This window comes from Mytilus edulis, chromosome 1 (assembly GCF_963676685.1).
Source record: "Mytilus edulis chromosome 1, xbMytEdul2.2, whole genome shotgun sequence".
NCBI lineage: Eukaryota > Metazoa > Mollusca > Bivalvia > Mytilida > Mytilidae > Mytilus > Mytilus edulis.
The window spans coordinates 108,960,689-108,981,383 of record NC_092344.1 but is presented as its reverse complement, the minus strand read 5'-3'; the positions used below and the strand labels follow the sequence as shown (position 1 = coordinate 108,981,383).

The 20,695-nt window shown below is 32.6% G+C and overlaps 1 protein-coding gene across 1 annotated transcript in view; it reads right to left on the bottom strand.

The window, feature by feature from the left end:
- The window catches only part of LOC139498216 (von Willebrand factor D and EGF domain-containing protein-like), a 29,328-nt gene extending 9,209 nt beyond the window's left edge, over positions 1-20,119 (bottom strand). Inside the window, exons 1-9 of the mRNA XM_071286610.1 lie at positions 20,074-20,119; positions 19,087-19,355; positions 11,854-11,940; positions 10,753-11,139; positions 8,104-8,253; positions 7,374-7,586; positions 4,811-5,022; positions 3,691-4,084; positions 1,836-1,982 (exon numbers count right to left, since the gene is read on the bottom strand). Coding sequence (XP_071142711.1) covers positions 1,836-1,982; positions 3,691-4,084; positions 4,811-5,022; positions 7,374-7,586; positions 8,104-8,253; positions 10,753-11,139; positions 11,854-11,940; positions 19,087-19,355; positions 20,074-20,119 — 1,905 coding nt within the window. The remainder of the gene's footprint in view (positions 1-1,835; positions 1,983-3,690; positions 4,085-4,810; positions 5,023-7,373; positions 7,587-8,103; positions 8,254-10,752; positions 11,140-11,853; positions 11,941-19,086; positions 19,356-20,073) is intronic.
- Between the last annotated feature and the right edge of the window lie 576 nt (positions 20,120-20,695).

The window sequence follows — 20,695 nt, the reverse complement described above, 5'->3', positions numbered from 1 at the left end:
ATTCTAAAAGTAAAATTAAAAATTTATTGTACGGTCATATCAGCAAGGTCTCGGACGGGTTAGAAATAAGTGCGGATCTATCATTTTTATAGAGGTATGCCCCTCAGAAATATTTATTAATTGAAAATGGCATTATAAGCGATACAAAGCTAGTTCCCATAGGGATGACGTTTATTTGTTGAAAAAGTCTACCTCCAAATTAAACAAATATGTTGTCAATACGAAACTCAAGCATATTCACTTTTACCCTCGGTGTAGAAGGTTTTTTTTATTATTCTTTAATTTCCGTACATTTCACATATGTCTTATTTGTCAGTATAGTCGAGATACTAGTGGTTCGCCTTCAGTGTTTTTGTTTGTTTTATTTAGTTTGTTTTAAAGTGTGTTTACTGTTTGGTCATACATGATCTTGCTTTATATGCGCAGGCTTGCTTTTTTATACACAGCTTTGATATATAAGAAACACCGACATGACTAAAAAAATACAAATAATAGCACCATTACAAAGACAATTCAATTTTAAAATTCTTGTCATGGTTAGAGAATTCGCATAATAACACCATACAAACCCAATTCCAATTAAGTTTTGCAGTACGTATCTTTACTTACATCTGATACTATAAACGTCTCATAAAATACCTCACTTTTTGTGGCGTTCATCCATGGATGTTACACGCAGTTTATACTTGGTTCTTTGTGTAATGGTGTGCTGTCGTAAATTTATGGGAGGTGTCTGCTGTGAATTTCCAGTTGCATGTTGTAATGAACTATCATTTTATTCATTTATGTATTTCTCTGTGCGGAGTTCTTGTTTTTGTTTATTCTGTATTCCTGACACATGGTATTGTCATTTTAGCGACATTTTTAACATTGCCATAAAACTGGGAGGTATCAACTCACCATTTTGTTTCAAAATGCCCTTAGCAATGTCGGTATTATGGCTGTTATTATCAACTAGACTGATTCACTGTATGTTGACGTTTGTTTTTGTTGCATTTCAGTGTTAGCATTGTTCCGTTCTTTTCCCATTATAGCTTATGATTTTAGTTTAAAACCCGTGTTTGGTTTTGCTAAATCAAAATATGAATACTGAACAACGGTATACTACTTTTGCGTCTGTTTACACACGCCAAAAACAATATCATACAAGTGTTTTCTACAGGAACAACAACAAATTTATCGTGAATAGATGACATTTCACAGCTTTTCCATCTCTGAAAACGGACTTTGGTCGATTATTCCCACATAATTTTAACTTATTAAATCGAGGTTTTATTATAGACCAAATTGTTCTGACCTGTTCTGACCAAGTGGTCAATTAAACTTCTTCGCGTTTATCAGATGCAATAGCGTAGTACTCAATTCATAATTAATAATGCTTTTGAAGCTATGGTTCTAATTTGAAGTTATGGTTCCAATTGGTGTGTTGGAGATTTTTTTTAGGTGCAATGGTTTTCGTGTAGCTGTAGAACCCAATAGGAAAAGAACTGATTTCGAAAATAAAGTGCAATTTTAGATGTTACCTCTTCGGGACAAAGGAAGCTGATGATGATGATATCATCAATTCCGTTGTTGGCGACATGAACTGGAAGTATTTTGCTCATTTTATCATGTAATGGTTCCAATCTTATTATTTAAAAAAGACAGAAAAGAGCTGCACCTCAAATTATACTGGCCAGTCTGTTTATTGGAGAAAAAGAAAAGATCAAAATTTTATATTTAGCGACTATTTATATTGGCTTCAATTCACTGCTAGGGAAACTCGCCAAAATAAACCGCACACAAAAAATTAGTTAGAGTACAGTAATATTAACAGTAAAATAATAAGATATTACCTTAATATCCAACATGCAAGACTGAATGTAATCATAGTCTAATAACCCGGGTACATTTGGTATATCTGAAGGGATTGACGTCTTAAGGCGTTCAGTGCAAGTTTTATTGGCTTTTTCTTCAGTCCACCCATCTCTGTAATCAAGTTCCTATGGACGTAAATATATGAAAAAAGTAGCCATAGTTTTGGATGACATGAATATTAAAATTCATAGATATGCAAAATTTCACTCATAATATCATCTTATTATAAGAGGAATGCATCATTTTCATAAATATTGTAATTATTTACAGTAAAACATTCTTTACAGAAAATTCCTTAATAACAAATTTTTAGTTTATTCGATTGCTCGAATGGATTTTTTACGGAGTGGTCTTTTTAGAATATCTAAGAAAAATAAATTAGAAACCTTTTGTGAAGAGAAAACGGTACAGTAAAGATTATGGGATTCACCTTTTACCATTGTCAAACGAAAAGTTAAAAAATATATATAAAAATACTTTTATGACATAACTTTTTATGCAATACTTTTCACTTTTATTTAAGCTATTTCAAAAGAGATACCATTTTTAAATTGAATTTCACCTTCTGGAATATAGTTTATTTCAAATAAAGAGATTTTGTTCTAGTTTTATCAAATAAGTTTAAACTAATCTAAATTGTGCAGTAAAATGCAGTAAAGAGGATGATAACTCACTAAACATTAAATGTAAATAATTCAGCAATATTTTTTTTTCAATTATGTTTTGTGCTGATTTCATCATGGATAGGAATTTTCTTTGTCAATATTTTAGCCGTATATTTTTGGATATAATTTTAATATCCGATACTGAAATAAGCATGCCGCATAACAAGAAAATAATTTCAATGATAACATGAAAATACAACACTCGTTTTGGTCATATTATACATAAAAAAGGGACGAAAGATACCAGAGGGAGAGTCAAACTCATATATTAAAAAAAAAACTGACAACGCCATGGATAAAAACAAACAGACAAACAGACAAATAACAGTAAAGATGACACAACATAGAAAACTAAAGACTAAGCAACACGAACTCCACCAAAAACTGGGGGTGATATCATGTGCTCCGGAAGGGTAAGCAGATGCTGCGCCACATGTGGCACCTGTCGTGTTGTTCATGTTATTACAAATCGGGTAAATAGTCTAATTCGGTAGATCAAATTCGTGAAAATGGAAGGGTAGTTACGACAAAAGGAACATATTCGAAATCATCTATGAAACAGTTATTCCATAACGGTCGACCAACTTTGATGGCGTCCGTAAAATTTACGAAGGGATGCTTTAAACTGTACCATTTTGGAACTCTTGGTTTAATAAATTCATTGTGAGTAGCAATCCCCTATCAACGAGATCATGATAGGAAATACAAGCTCGGAAATATCGTAAGATCTGATATTAAAAATTGTACTGACTAACAATCTAAAGAGTTGTCTAAAACTATTGCTTTAATAGTTTCTCTAAACAATTCGTATATTACTTATAAAAGACATCCCGGTTTATGTTATTTATACGTCAGACCAACGTTTCATCTACGTAAAACTCATCAGAGGACCTTGTAAAAAACAGTTCGACGTCATTTACAAAAATGAAGTTAAAGAGCTTTAAAAAACAAAGGTTCCGAAAAGCTGTGCAAAATATGGCTACGACAATCTTTGTCAGTGCGAGAATAAACCATAGTGTAGCAAAATGGATCAGTTTTCCTTAGTTATTGTCTTTTTTATGCTAGCAGGGTTTGATGGTTCTTTAAACAACAAAATCAGGAGATAGAAGAAAAAAAGGAAATTCATTCCATCAGAAAAAAAGAAAAGTATAATTAAAGTTAATATTACTGGAACGGTATCATTCACGTCGTCATCATACTCCAAAGGAAAGTGGTCCAATACTATATCATCACTGTCTGTAACACTGCGACGGGCTCTGTGTGACCGCGAACTGTTCTGTATATTTGATGTACAGGTAGTCACAACTGGATTACTTGGAATGTTATTTCCTGGTTTAGATTGCGTGTCGGAGGGACAATATTCTGTGCTGTCTGATAAGCTGCACTGAGAAGCATAAAAATCTTCGTCGTTTGGTTCTGCTTGCTTTTCACAGACGCAATACATTCCTGCTGACAAGTTTGCATTTTGGTTATCGTTTTCAATATCAGTGTTTGAGTCTTCAGTTAGAAAATGAGGATTGGGTATAAAGAGCTGTTCGTTTGGAGTAGTCGTGGAAAGAATCCTGAAAAATGTCAACCACAAACATATTGTGCATAATATAAATAAATGCAATGATTGACATATATACTTACTTGCTGATTGACATTTTTTGTTTTATTAGAAATATGCTTTAGAAATGAGGTTTTCAGATAAAAATTAAGTAATTGAATACTTAGGTGAATAGTTGACTTAACAATACGCCGTCTTTTCTTCATTTTGATATACTAGTAATATACAGATTTATTTCTAATTCCTCTAAGGTTATTTGATTTCTTGTTCTCAGATTTTATATTTGTTTTGTTTTATCAAGTAGGTTTTATAACTTTTAACTATGTATTAGTTTTTCCGAACTAGATTTAAAATAGGAATTTGGATACTTCATATTTCATATTATTTCAAGCTACATGTAGTTAAATGTCGTCATGATCGTAAAACCAATTTTTAACTTTCAGACATTGTAAACTTGCTATTGACATAATGTTGTGTAAAACTGAAAAATTCTTTTAATATAATGTTGTTAATAGATCAAAGATTCAAATGGTCGGGATGCGAAAAAGATTTCTTGATCAATGATTATCAACGAAGATACTCTACACTGAATATTTGAATATTTGAACAATCTCATTATAGGATGTTTTCATCATACATGTAGTTTGGATTGTTTAATACTAGAACACTTATTAAGATAGCGTTTTATAAAATGCTTTGTGTTACTTAAGATTTTAAATTATGGTATTGTTTATCTCACTTCCAAGAACGCGCAAACTCCTGGTCATCACTAATTGGTCCTTTGTCACGATGATAAAAGTCATCAGAAGGGTCCTTAGTCAGACTTGGAACTCCACATAAACCTCTAGCATCTTTTACATCATAAATAGAGGGTTTAACAGATATCATTGTGATGAATGACGAATGACTATAAACTGTAAATTTTATTTCTGTTCCAATGGGTAAGGTAACCTAAAAAAAACATGATAATAATAAAACGTGATTAAATTAGCATTTTTATTTTATTTAAAGCTTTAATATAATTTACTAACTTAAGCAGCAATATATCTTTCAAAGGGTGCTTAAATAATGAAGGCAATTTGGACCATGCAAAATGTCATTATTATGACAAAAATGATGTGAGCGAGAGAAACCTATGAATTCTTTAAGAACAAAAATCTTGAATGAACGGATCACTAATTCCAAGAAGTGATCATCTCTGGAATTTAAAACGCAGCTTCTTATACAGATGGGAAAGATACAAAGGAACATTAAAACCAGCAAGTTAAACGAAATACGCAATTCTCAATAGTAGTAAACGAAAAGAGAACAAACGTTGAACAACAGTATAAAACACAACCTAAAAACTATCGACAACAACAAAAATGTCAATAAATACCCGGGATGACCTAAGATGCTCTAAAATGGTAAGAATATCCTGCTTAAGATGCAACATCTGTCTTCTTCATAGTTATTTATTACAATGTGAAATGAACCATATGTCCTCTTAAGAGAATCAACCGGTAGTTGTCATACATGTCCGATGAGGACAAATAAGTTTTTGCAGCATTTTGAATCATTACATATGTGTAATTTCAAGCAGTACTCAACATATTAACATACCTGTCAAAAATGTAAAAACATCAAAACCTAGGCAAAAGAATATTTAATACAAAAACTATAATTTAATACGGGAACATCAAATATCCGTCAAAAGTTTGCATACTGATGAGCGATATTTATATTCGAATTATTTAGGGATTTTGTATAAATTATTCATTATTTTTCGTTTCAAAGTGTACATGTTTTATACTTTTTAGACTTTAATTATTTAATGTGTTTAGTATTTTTTTCCGCATTTATCGACTTGTCTTAAGAAGGACAATTAACTGTTATCTACAGGTTTTATGTATACAACATATTCTATACTTTGAAGGCCATATCAATTTTCAGTTTTCTAAAAATATATTTCAATGCACTAGGACATTCATATGTGAACATGTCATTGTCGACAAAATGCATATGCGAGACCACATATTTATATATGAAGTAGTAGCTTTAAGTATGTGTAAAAAAGAAAACGACTTCGTTGACACGTCGAAATATTAATCTATGGAGTAAATTAATGACATAAATATGCACATGTAAGACAGAAATAATTAGTTTAGTCTATTGGAATGCCAGGAAAAGAATATGGCTTAGCATATTGTTGGTCAATTTCAATTTTGTGAAAATTGTGAATGCTACCACACGGTATATCATCAGCAGGATACAATACATTATGTACTGCGTTACAATCCTAAATAAAGCCGATGTGGCTAGGAATTATTCGATTAACGAAAGCTTAATTTTCTGACTAGTCTTTTTGACTGAGTTGAAAAGGTCGATGGACAGAAGCACGAGTTTGAATCTGAGGAAGAACATAAACTTGCAGATCGAACTTTGTTGAACTATGTATTGGTTACGTAAACTAAAAACAAATCATTAAATATTGTTTCATCTTGCCTCTAGTAAGTGTTGGGCAACTAATCATTCAAATAGTTAAACTAATTCATTAATTACTTTATAATAAAAATATTAGAAAATAGTGGAATTAACTTATTGTTAGAGTGTTCAAAAATCTTTGGATGTTTTAGATAAATTACTTGCTTTTGGTGGTCAAATCGACTTTGTTGACAGTTTTGACTTTTCAAATCTTCACTACACTCCCACACAATGGTATCAAAAATCCCCAAAATATTGAACTCTGAGGAAAATTCAAAACGGAAAGTTCCTAATCAAATGGCAAAATCAAATGATAAACATAAGTTTTCATATAGATCTGAATGCATTTGCTGCAACTCGTTTAAAGCCTTCTTTCCTAATGAGAAAGGTAAATTTCTAGAGAAAGTTATTGGAGGTGTAATAAGATGATTGAGGCTGTTAATATCTTCTTGATTATATTTACATTTGTTTCAGAAATAAAGTTTATCGATAGACTCTTTGTACTCATATGAGCACCAATTGCACTGCTTTAATAGCAGACTTGTTGTTGTACTGTTATGAGCAACCTCAGTAAAGACCCATCTTATTGTATTTAATTGATCAATTCAACAACACTTACCGATATCTTGATAATATTTTTTCGTTAAAATAATCAAGAATTTTCTTATTTGGTTTACTTTTGTAAATTTTGACTCGGATAGAGCGTTGTGTCATTGGCACTCATAACTAATCTTCTTTTATCTACACGTTTTTGTTTTATCTATGTTAAAACTTTATGTGACAAAGTGTATATGTGCGTTTGTGTGTGTTTGCCTTGGCGTTTTATTAATACAATTTACCGTATAAGTATTCCCACTAGTTTCCACAGACAAATCACTGTCAACACATGTTCGAATCTCAGTTAAAGGCTGTTTAAGCCGGTATACTTCTTTTCGTGAAATTTTCTCGCATGTCCTGAATACAAACAAAGACTGCCTACTCCTGATTGCTATTCCGCAATGACATGATGCTCCAACCCAACCAGATACACAATTGGTAAATAAAGCATGTACCTTAGAATATATTTAGAAAATGTTATGCAAGAAAAAAAATTGAAAAAAGGTCTAAATATTGAAGCCTATAACATCCATAACAAAACAAAAATCTAGTTTCCGTACATAGTATTAAAACATTACTAGTCTTTATTAATCTATTTTCATATCAGCTAGATACAAACGGCGAGGCTTTGATAATGTCAATTGTTTATTTTTCAATTACAAATCAATAGCTGAAAATGTTGACTATTCAATATATACTTCGACTCTAAAAAGAATAATAACATAAGACGAAAAAGATTTATAGACGTAGACACTTATATTGTATTGCAACTCCATCCTTTAGATAAAAAAAAATCCCCTTATGTAAGGTTCTTGTAATAAGTGCTAGGCAAGGGCAGGAAAACTAGAAACCCAAGAGTACTATTCGTGCTCCGAACAAGTAAACATACACCGTATTATATGCAGCCATCACTAGTTCCGTTAAAATAGAATAAAGCAGCATTATTAAAAATCAATTAATAAGAAGTCGTACCCAGTAAGGTCCTCTGTCATTTCTATAGATAACATACTCGCCAACATCCATGTAATGATATAGTCTACCATCAAATGTTGTAATATGAGGATCATTGTACGACTGGCACAGCCTGCCTGTCAAAGACGAATCCTTGTCTATAACGGTTACCTAATGAATAGAATTTTAACATGGAACTGTATATTTAAATCAAGTTATTGTCAAATAACACATTTGTTTTTCTACAATCAGCTTTTTCATGCTTTGAAGGTGTTAAAATACGAGTGGCATGTGAAAATCCGCAACAAAGGTTTCGCTGTGTCTCGCCTGCGAATGCTGCTTTCAGTAAAAAAAAATGGGTTTATTTATAAGTAAAATACAGAATTTTAAAACAAAAAACTATATCCATTTATAAGAAAAATTCAGTGCGCCAAAATCAAACTTTGCTCTAGATACTATATTTTGGTAATAAACAAGCTTCTGTCCAAGGTAGGTTTGACAAAGTTATAGATGTTTAAACAAACTTTATCGACAGACTTAATCTAACTGTTGACTCCAACAACGCTGGCAGCGAAATATAGTATCACTGTATCTCACTGTTGCGTAATACGTTTTAAAATCTGTAATACAACAAATGACATGTGTTAGGATACCTTCGGAAACCAGGACTTTAGCAGGTGTCCAGATTCACGTAGTCATGAATAATATTTGTATTTTTAATCAACTACATACAACAAGACAATCATTCAATTGGGTACTTTTGATGATGTTATTGTGTTATTAATTTAATAAATATATTAATATCAATAAAGAAGATATGAGATATATTATTGCGTCCCTTAAAATAGTAAATTAGCCTAAATTAAACAAGATTTTGATTAACGTTTTCAGTGAATGTTTGTTGTTGATAACGTCGTATCTGTGCATTTCTTACAATTATGTATTTGATTATCTTATCAGAGATATGAGCCGGCTCATAAATGATCATGTGATAGCTACTTTATTCTTATGAATTACATAACAATATATTGTCAATGTGAACCAATAACAAAAACACATCAGGATTGAGTACTAACAATTTTGATTAAAAAAATCTTAAATACATTAATTAGTACCAGAAGTGAAAGTTTTGCACAACAAGTGCAAAAATCAAATAAAGTATAACGAAACTGGGCTCGAAATTAAGGAAAAGGGAAAAGGTTCGACTTATACAATCATATTATAATTTAATTTAAACATAAGCCGGTGGTATCATTATTAACAATGAGACAACACTGCACCAGAGATCAAATGGCATACCCATGTCAATGGTTCTTTATGAAACATATATATTGGTTGCAATGAGCGAAGTTAGGACGAGGAGCGACATTCTTCTCGTGAATTATGACATATAGTATAGTAGAAACATCTATGCTTGAATTATTTTTTAGAAAAACATTAGAAAAAATCGTTTGTTATTGTTTCTAAATAAAGGCAACAGTAGCATACCGCTGTTCAAAAGTGATAAATCGATTAAGAGCAAATAAATCCGGGTTACAAACTTAAACCAAGGGAAACACATAAAATATCAGAGGAAAACAAATGAGCAACAGGAATACTGAAACGCATCAAAAACAAACCCCAACATACATAGAAACGAACTATTTGATAACAACTGATATAACCTGACTTGGTGCAGTACATTTCAAGAAAAATCGTGGGTTGATATAGTTATCAAAAGTACCAGCATTGTAATTTAGTACGCCAGACGCGGGAAGCACATCAACTATAAGAGGAAAACAACATACACACAGAAACATTTTTAAAGTGAAACAAAAACAAACGACAATGCATCATACAAAGAAACGAACTATTAGATATCAACTGCTAAAATATAGTTTGTATAAAAATTCAAATATTGTTTATTTTATACTACTAGAACACACCCGTGATATCGCGGGTCCGTGACTGAATTAAAGTATATAACTATGCGCAAGCCTTATTTTAGTATTAGTACTGTCATCTGATAAAGTCATGCCGATTATAAGATACACAATTTTCTCTGCTTTCAAATCTTTCTGTTTGAACCCGTCGAACTGGAACTTATCAATTATTGGTAATATGAATTATTTGGAAAACAAAAGGTCCTGGAATGGAGTATTTTTTAATCAACAGCATTGTCCTATATTAGTTATAAATAAAGTTGAATTCTTTGATTCGCTGTTTTACGTCATGCCCGCTAACAAATTGAAACTTTCCAGATTTTTAGTATTCGTATTGTTATCTTAGAAAGTCTTACGGATTAAAATACTACAATAGGTAACAATTTGACAATTAAGTACTGTCAATCCTGTGATTATGACCCGTGTATATAGCATATTAATCCTGAATACACCGTTTGGTGGTGCGCCTGTCAGATGCGGAACGTACAGATAAGGTAATAGGTAACAGGTGATTATACTATTGGTATCAGTATCGGACTCGACCCGGAACTTCCTAATTATTGGCAATATTAATAACGTGGAAAACAAATGGGCCTGGAGTGGTGTAATTTTTAATCTGCACCTTTGTACTATATTAGTTGTATATAAAGTTGAATTCTTTGATTCGTCGTTTTTACGTGATGACGGCTGACAAATTGGACCTCGTAATTTTAGTATTATAGATGTAATGAAGAATGATATATCATACCTTTATGCCAGGAGTCGTAAAATTATTCCAGATTTGATTCACTGAAGACAAAGGTGTCGTCGAGAATTTAATTACAGTTGATCGATCCTGACTGTTATACAGACCATCACTGAAACCGTATACCTGTAACTGCTTCTTCTCTTTCCAATCAAGATTACCTACTCTTATTCCACAGAAATCTGTTCTAAAGACAATATCCCTCTCGACAATATTATTGTGACAGTTAATTGGTTCCTCCTTATTATAATTTGGTTGATATATGTAGAAATTCTGATAGCAGTTAGATTGTAAATCAGTATGAGATCCTATACATCCTACAGGAACAGTTGAAGTGAACTGTATATTAACGTGGTCACCTTCTATTACAGTATAGTCATATTTTTCTGGCTGAAATAAAAGAATGCAGATAGAAGAAAAGTATGAAGAGAAAGTTGTGTCTATTAAAATGAAACCAAAATTGTATAGATGTGCAACAGTATTGTAGTTTTACAAGTCTGATTAATGATGTTCGCTTGTCATGTTTTGGAATTTTTGAAATATATTTTAGAATCACTGGTTTTATACATTTGAATGGATTAAAAAAAAACTTGCCGATTGAACCCCATTTTTCTTTATATAAATCTTTTACATGTATAATGATAAGCAATCTGTGAAAGTCTTATAAACTTAAATAATTTTTTAATAGTTTTTGAAAACTTAAACCTGCCAATGATAAAGTTATGAAAAGTCAAGAAACATCATGTTCCTGCCAAAACTTCAATGGCTTATATCTCGAAAACCAGTACATTGACCAATATATTTGTTTTGCTCCTATGATTCCTTTATTTATCCGCTGTCAATATATACTATCAATACATATTTCTAAAAGGTTATTATTTTGAAAGTGAGAAGCGAACTTCCTTAAGCAAATTACTGTATTCACCATTGCAAGTTTGTTATGTAAAATGTTTCTATGTGATGAAGTCTCTCGTAAGATATTGATTTTAGTAAAGACGAAATAATAAATAACGTCACACACTTACTCCATTCATGCCAACCATATTTAAACACGAATCATCTAAGTTATGTAATTGTCATATTATAATCAGAATTAACACTTACGTATAAACCTGCTTTGAAAACTTGACTTTCGTAAAGTGGACTTGGTAGTGAGCCAACACTTGCCCTAATGCGTACGGCGCATGTTACCTGCAAAGTATTCAAAAGAAATAAATTAGTCCAAGACATTGATTACACGGTAAACTACGGAATATTTCCCGACAGCGTCACTATTCTGTCGAATATAATCAATAACAGATCGATCAAACAGTGACCAGACAGTAAATAAACGTTGACGCAGGATATCCAATAGAAAAAACATCGCCAAATTCGGGATGATCAGGTACCATCGAAACTCAAGTCTCTCACAGTATGCGGTACCGCATTGCAAATGGCTTTCTTCGACTCCGTCGTATCGTGTCCTCTAATTGTCGGGATTCCGACGTTGGTTCTTTTGCAGAGTATCGTACTAATTACAGACCTGTTTCAGAACAAAGACGGTTAACATTCTCCAAGACCTGGATTCAATCTGGACTCAATCAGCCAAAAAAAGCAATGACAAATCCCCAGGTCATGCCCGTTTCACAAGTCACTGTCTAGAAAACACAGATAATAGTCGATTGTAATCCTAAGGAGGCAAATACCATTCCATTTTGTATTTATGTTAAACGCGCGTAAAATACAGAAATATATCTTATTTTATCGCGATTCCCAGAGCAGAGGAGAGATTTTACTCGATTGCGTATTATGGCGTTTCTCTCGACAAATCAGAATATTTCTCATGTGCACCTCAAATAAAATTGATGATGAAACATTTTTTTTATTTTCATTTACATCATCTTTAACTTTAGGAAACTACATGTACTCCATGATCAAGTCACTGTGGCTTTACTTTAAGCACTTGATTCCTAGCCAAAAAATAATCTGGCTACTTATTTAAATGTAAAGAAAGTTGATATATTGATATCTGCTTGTGATATGATTGATGAAGAAAAAAGTGATATCACAAAAAAACTGAACTCCGAAAAAAATTCAAAACGGAACGTCCCGTTCAAATCAAATGGCTAAATCAAATGTAAAAACACATCAAACAAATGGACAATATCTGTCATATTCTTGACTTAGGACAGGCATTTTCTAATGTAGAAAATGGTGGATTGAACCTGGTTTTATAGCGCGAAACCTCTCACTTGTATGACAGTCGATTCAAATACCATTATATTTACAACAATGCGTAAACAAAACAGACATGACGGGTAAAAAGTCAAACTGAAGGCAAGCTATAGATCTGTCTTATCTGCATCAGGCATGAGGATGGCATGGTGGTAACCTAGACCCATCTATGATAATAATAGAATACCTTATTGTATTCATTTTATTATTGACAGTCAAAATTATTCCCATATATAAGTATTTTTTTCTATTTGGTACTATGACAACTTTAGTATGTCATTCAGCATCGCTCCTTGATGCCTCTTGCAGTCGGGTCATCTTAAAGATTATGTATCAACCCTTTCTGCATCAGACACGCGGATGACAAACCAGGCTTGTGTATCTGCTCATAAAATCATAACAAAATTATCCTTTTACAATCATGTATATCATGTGGTTCTATCTCACACCTTGCCATGCAACACTGTCATTTGGTGGCCTTTGTAATTAAGCTAATTATTCAATACATTACCAATCTATGTGAGGAACTTTTTCATGTCGGGAAGGGAATATATATATAAATTCATAAAACACATTATTGTTGACATCTGTTTTTGTAGGATCAATGGAAGTAGTTTCTTGATGCTAACAGTATTGAAGACTTGCTCATTTTTATAGTCTTAATTTCACACGTTAAGATAATCGGGACGATACATTCGTTACATAGTGTGCTAGTTACGTAATACGGTATGTATGTGGTCAGTAAATTCCTTATGGGGTAAGAGCGAAGCTCGAATCCCCATATATACCGATCAGGTAACTAGCACACTATGTGACTAATACTAATAATACACTTCGCCAAAAGTTAAGCAAACCTTAATGTTTTTGCTTCTATGTCTTGGTTTAAAATTAAATTTGATACTGGTTTGTTTTCATATATTTCGTTAATCTATTGTAACGTTAATCGACAAGGTAAGAATTCAGGTATACATTTTATTCCTAGGTACCTTAGAACCGGTTTTCTAAAGCAACATACAATTTTTCCCTGCAAGTTTCGTCCGATAAAATGTAACAGTTAACCGCAGCCTAAATTGTGCCAATTTACGTGCCCGTAGACCAGTCAAAGACCATTGCTGACTCGTATTCATCGGCAAGCTTGACATCATTGTCACGTGGTCACCGCAAATGGACGTTGAGACAATGATTTTAAGTCCATTGGTCTGACAACGGCAGATTCCTCCTACATCATATTGATTTGCGCGTGCGCGTATAGCGTCCTCCAAATATAGCATATAGGAAACAGCATATCTTACGAACTAAAGCGTTTGAATTTGGCGGTTTGCCAGTTTGGAATATTTTTCATTCGACTCGTAATGGACCTCTATGCTCTGGATGGGACTATGACGGGTAAAAGATATCGCGATAACATCTTACGGGATATTGTTGTTCCACTTTTTGACAATCACAATCTTGCAACTAGACCAATATGAATGGACATTAATGATAAGCCACACAGAGCACGCATTGTTTTATATTATTTTCACCAGGAGGCAATTGACCTATTCCATTGCCACTCATGTCACCGGATATGAATCCTTTTGAGCATGTCTGGGATGATATTGGTTGAAAAATCAACGACAGGATTCAAGTTGTCAGAATTTACAGGAAGTACGTGCAGTCTTGATTGAAAAATGGCAAAGTATTCCTGTCAAAACATTACGACGTTTGTTTCAAATTATAAGACGGCGTGTGGATAAATAAAGGCAACAGTAGTATACCGCTGTTCAAAATTCATAAATCGATAGAGAAAAAAAGCCAGGTTACAAACTAAAACTGAGGGAAACGTATCAAATATAAGAGAACTACGACACAACAGAGACACAACACAGAAACGAACTATAATGTAACGATGGCCATTTTCCTGACTTGGTACAGGGCATCACGAATTGGTTGATCCATACGATGTATCTTTGTCCAAACTAACTATGGACATTTATACCACGTGTTAGATTTTGGTTTGTCATTACGTTTCTGATCTTTTATTACCGAACGTAACTTAGTCCCGAATGTGACTGTTTTGCTGAGTGTGAATTCGTATTGCCTTAAGACGTGGCACGGTACTTTTCCATCGCAAATGAATTTGTTGGGTTTTGTTGTTGTGTTTGTTGTTGTCATCGGATTTGGCAAATGGGTTGAACCTGGTTTTGTGGCATTCCAAACCTCCCGCTTAAATGGCAGTGTTAATTATAACATTAAAAGGTCAACGTTACCCGGCAGGGTTACAATAAATAAAATGATAAATGGGAGAAAATATAGGACAGAGAAACAAACGAATAATAGCCATCAAAAGGTAACAGGTTAAAAAATATTTTTATACGCCAGACATTTGACAATCCGATGACAACAACAAACCCAACATCAAAACCCAACAAATTAATTTGCGATGGAAAAGTACCGTGCCATGTCTTAAGGCAATACGAATTCACACTTCGCAAAACAGTAACATTCGGGATTAAGTTACGTTCGGTTATAAAAGATCAGACGACGTAATGACAAACCACAATCTAACACGTGGTAAAAATGTCCACAGTTAGTTTGGTCAAAGATACATCGTATGGATCAGCCAATTCGTGATGGTGTCCGTATAATTTACGGAGTGCCATTTTTAATCTGTCCTCTTCGTAACTTTGTTGGAGCAGTATGCGTTAGGAGCACACTCCTGTATATGAAGTCCGTATAGTGTGAACATGCACGAGAATAACGTATCACTTGAGATATGTAAACACCATACGAAGGGGCAGAGGGTATGTTACTGCTGAGAAATTGGAAATTGATAATTGGGAAGTTGAAATCGTCCCGTTTATCATAGATTTTCGTGTGAAGTCGTCCATCTGTGTCAATATTGAGGAAAAGATCAAGGTATGAAGCAGTCCTACTAGTATCAGTAGTATCCTTAATTTCAAGTTCGTTGGGATATATGAGATGCAAGTATTGGCTGACATATGGGTCATTCAGTGATAGGACATCATCAATATATCGGAAAGTGAAATTAAAGAATTTCGCATGGTGCTTTTTCTGTTTGTCTTTTAGAAGGGTTTGAATGAATTCTGCTTCATACGAGTACAAAATCAAATCGGATAGTAGGGGTGCACTATTAGTACCCATTGGAATACCGATTGACTGTTAAAATATGAATCCTCCATTTCAACAAATATATTGTCGATCAAATAGTCCAGCATTTTGATTATATCTTCAGTATATTTTCTGGTTCTTCACAAAATATGAATTATTGTAACCCAAAACAAGAAATTTGTATATGACGCAACGCTAGATATTGCTACTACCACGAAAAATAGCGCTAAGTAAATGTTTAATAAGGAAATTTTCTTAGAAATGCTAAAATGAATATTTCACATTATATATGAAAATAAAGATTTCTACTTACATGTTCACATTATGTTAGAGAAAGAATAAAAATATAATATGCATAGGCTTCGGAAGACACAGATTATCAGGAAAAAAAATGTTCACTTGGCGTTGTCCCATGTAACAAACTCGAAACATTAAACTCGAACAATTCGCGAAATGTTCACGCAACGCTTCGAAATTTTGCATGAATGTGCTATGACGTGATATATTTCAGTACTGGTTTACATGGCCGTCTCAATACAAAATAAACATAGATATTTTTAAAAGAATATGTATAAATGACTGTCCCAGGGGAAATTAAGTTTGGAAACTTGAAACATTTCAGTTAAAAAAATAAAATTTTGAAATGTAATTTATTAAATTGTAAGAACCATCGTTTTGTACTAAGTGTAAGCTCAAAAAGGTCAAATTAATGAATGAATTGAGCTACATATTCAATTCAAAACAATAGGTTTGCAATGTCTTGTGTTAATGTCCGAGTTAAACTTTCTTGCCTTAACAAAACTTTTACTGCCAAAAAGCAGAGATTTTATTTCATGAAGATTATTTTTCGGCTTTGATTACTATACCAATAAAATGTACTTTAAAAGTTGAAATTGTTACACCAAATTGCATTAAGATTACAGGTTTACCTATAAAAATAAGGATTAATGAAAATGTCTTGCAAGGTTGTCCGTTAACATTATTTGACGTTGTTTGGCAGCTTGAGTAGATTTTATTTTATTGTTCACATTTTCACTCTCTAACTTCTATATTTTTCTACTTTAATTACGCAAAATGAATAAAAGTCATTCGAGAACAAAAACTAGTTGCCTGACTTATTTCTCTCTATCTCTTGAAAATTTGAAGAAGAAAGCTATAAATAGAAACAAGTTCAGTAAATTGTTAGTTCAATGCCAATCAATCTAATAATGAGTCGACTGACAATTTTGATCAGTTGATTATTAGTGGATTGTATTTTGATACTTTCTCACGATCTACTATAGTTCTCTTTTATTATAGATAAAAAAAAAAAAAAGGGAAAACAAACCATCATAAGGCGATTATCAAAAAAGAGTTCAACTGATGATTTCGGCCATAATGAACTATTTTAAAATTTTAATTTTCTCTCTACCTATTAATGTTTACGAGTCTATCATTCATCCACAAAATAGGTTATTATTTCTTCATTCAGGCATCCTGTTATCCGGTTTTTTACATTGTGCGTTCTTGGTGAGGTGCAATTTGGTTTTCCCTTGTATTTATATTTTACCTAATTTGTATTTATTGTGTATGTACATGCATGTTTGTTTGAATTTTTAGTCAGTTGTGGTGTATGTCTGTGATGTAAAAGTACACAGTTTTAAATGCTGAATCCCAATCTTTGTCACATAAACCTCTTATGTCCTTTTGGGTTCCTCGCCCAATTTTGTCAATATAATGGGAAAATAAAATACTGTCATAAAGTGGGATGTTAATCCAGCTATAAAACCAGTTTTAAATCACCCTTTCTCCGGAAAATTGCTTGTACCAAGTCAAGATTTCGGTATTTTACCATGAGCAACAGCTAGGGGGTAAAATATTAATCAACGTTAATAAACGCAATTTTTCATTGATACAAAAGAACGAACCAAACTCAACTAGTGACATGTTAAACTATTTAGAATATAAACGTTATCTTCTAACGTCATCGTTGAATGACGTGCGTAGCTCATTAATAACAAAAAATCATATTAGCTGGGGGTATGATCTGAAAAGCCGAAACAACGTATTACTTACCACTGGCGTATACTAAAAGTGTTTGAATAACGTCATATTACCAAGTCACGTCAAAATTTAAATTACAAAAAGGAAAGTTAAAACACGAAAACAAATAAAGGGAACACTGTCGAGGTAATAAAAAGAGACACAACTTCAGCACCTAAAATCAATGACTCCAGAACATCTTGCATTATTTGTGAAATAGAAACTGAATATTTATCTGTTTGGTCTTGGTACAGGCAACTTTCGAAAGCAAATCATGAACTAAATCTGCTTATAAAGCTAGTTGAGCTCCTTCTTGTGTGACAGTTGTTTATAATTCCGTTATATAGACAAGAAATGGGTGAGCAACCAAAACAGATATAATAGGTTAATGTGACAATAGGTCTCCATTTGGGATCAAGCACACAAAACTGTGTAAACATACATCAAAGACATACACCACAACTGTCCATAAAACAATCATACAAATATACAAACTCATCTAACAGAGACGTTGCATGTTCACCGAATCCCCCGAAAAGGGTAAACATTGACATTAAAAGCTAAAAACTCATCCAAGGATTTGACTGATAACACCGTGTATATATTTTGTCTTGCTGGTAGTTTCTGTGTGTATACATAGTAGTTATTTACTTATTTAGAGTATAAAATAATCGTAAACTTGCAGAATTTTATATGTATTTTAACAAACGTAACTGTCAACTAGTGTGTTGAACAATAAACTTCCATAATATACTAGTAAAGTTAACGTCTGTCTACATTTATGAAAAATAGGGAAAAGATCTGGTAATTTGAATACCTTTTACCTCTTAACATGTATAAATTTTTGTGTGCATTTAAGCATTTCAAATTGTTAAAAGCTAACATTAAATCGACAAAAAAGAATTAATGTGATAAAAGTTATGTACGTAGCTGCTTTTTTGCAACTGTAACATTCTTATCTGTAATCAAATATGTATTATAAATACTTACATCCATATTCATGTGATAATGGTCTGTCCAGTCAGAGTCCTTAAGAACACTATTTATGTCGTCATATGGAACATTTTTAATCAGTTTTACACTGTTTCCATTGATATACCAATAGATATCATAAACGTAATTTCCCATTGTGTTTCCAACATTACACTTGAATGCAGATATTAAACTCGGTGTTGGATCATAGTTTGGAATATTGTACACGGGTCCCTCTATTAAAACACTTATCACTAATGGCAAAACTGTTACATTCGGAAATGACGCTGAAATTAAAAGAAGAATTTTTAAAAAGGACATCAATAATTAAATAAAAAGAAAGATAAATACCTTAAATACCTAAAATATAGCTTTAGTTCATAGTCCTACTAATTTTTAATCTCGGAGTTCATATAAGAGTGGGACGAAGATTCCAAAGAGATAGTCAAACTCATAGATTGAAAATAAACTGACAACGCCATAGTTAAAAATGAAAAGACAAGCAGACAAATAATAGTACAGAAGACACAACATAGAAAACTAAAGGCTAAGCAACACAAACCCTACCAAAAATTAAGGGTGATACCAGGTGCTCCGGAAGGGTAAGCAGATCCTGCCTCACATGTAGCACCCGTCGTGTTGCTTATTATTATCCAAAACAAAGGATCAGGCATATTCTCAAAATTAATAACTTCCTGTGTATAAATGGTGAACATTGCAAGTTAAGATCTGTGATTTGCTTTTTGTAATTAGTGACCATAAATTTATTATAACCCCATCCCTTTTCACGAATGTGACCTATCGAATTAGACTGTTTACCGGGTTTGTAATAACATGAGCAACACGACGGATGCCGCATGAGGAGCATGATCTGCTTACCCTTCATAAGCACATGAGACCACCACCAGTTTTTGATGCAGTTCGTTAACAAACCTGCATGAGATCCTACTTGGTCAATTTGGTCAATTCCTAATTAAGATACTAGTATAAAAAAAACTACATTACCTTCATAGATTGCATCAAAATTAATAATAGTTTCCAACTCGTACATCTTCTGTAAAAAATCATGTCCTTTGCTTTTTCATGGAAACTAAAATTGATCCAGGATAATATTTCGTTGAAAGTGCGCAGTTCTATATCAATTACATTATACATTTTCTTAACTGGTATAGTTTTCTTTCATGAAAAAAACATGGCATGGGACACTCTTACAAATTAAAAGATATTTCTAACAAAATAGCAGGTATAAACGACTTTTGGTTTAGTTATACCACTTAGGCCAATAAATAAATATGTTGGTGTCCCTCTGGTATAACTCGCCCCTTTTTTCACTCATTTGAGAAAAATATGTGATGATAAATAAGTGATTGAAGTATACTAGCTGAATGAACTATCCATATAAAAGTTTAATGAAAGTTTCAATAAGTCCTCACGTAAAATTTAAATTTACGCCGATATCCAGAGATGGACTTAAAAAGCTTCACTTGAAGTGACTAATTGTTCTTAATGCTTCAAAAATAATTTCATTTACTAATAACTTTATATTTATTTGAGTATAACTTAGGAAAACAGATTTCTATTATAGCAAAATATGAGAAATTTGGAGAAAAAGTACGAAAAAGCTCCC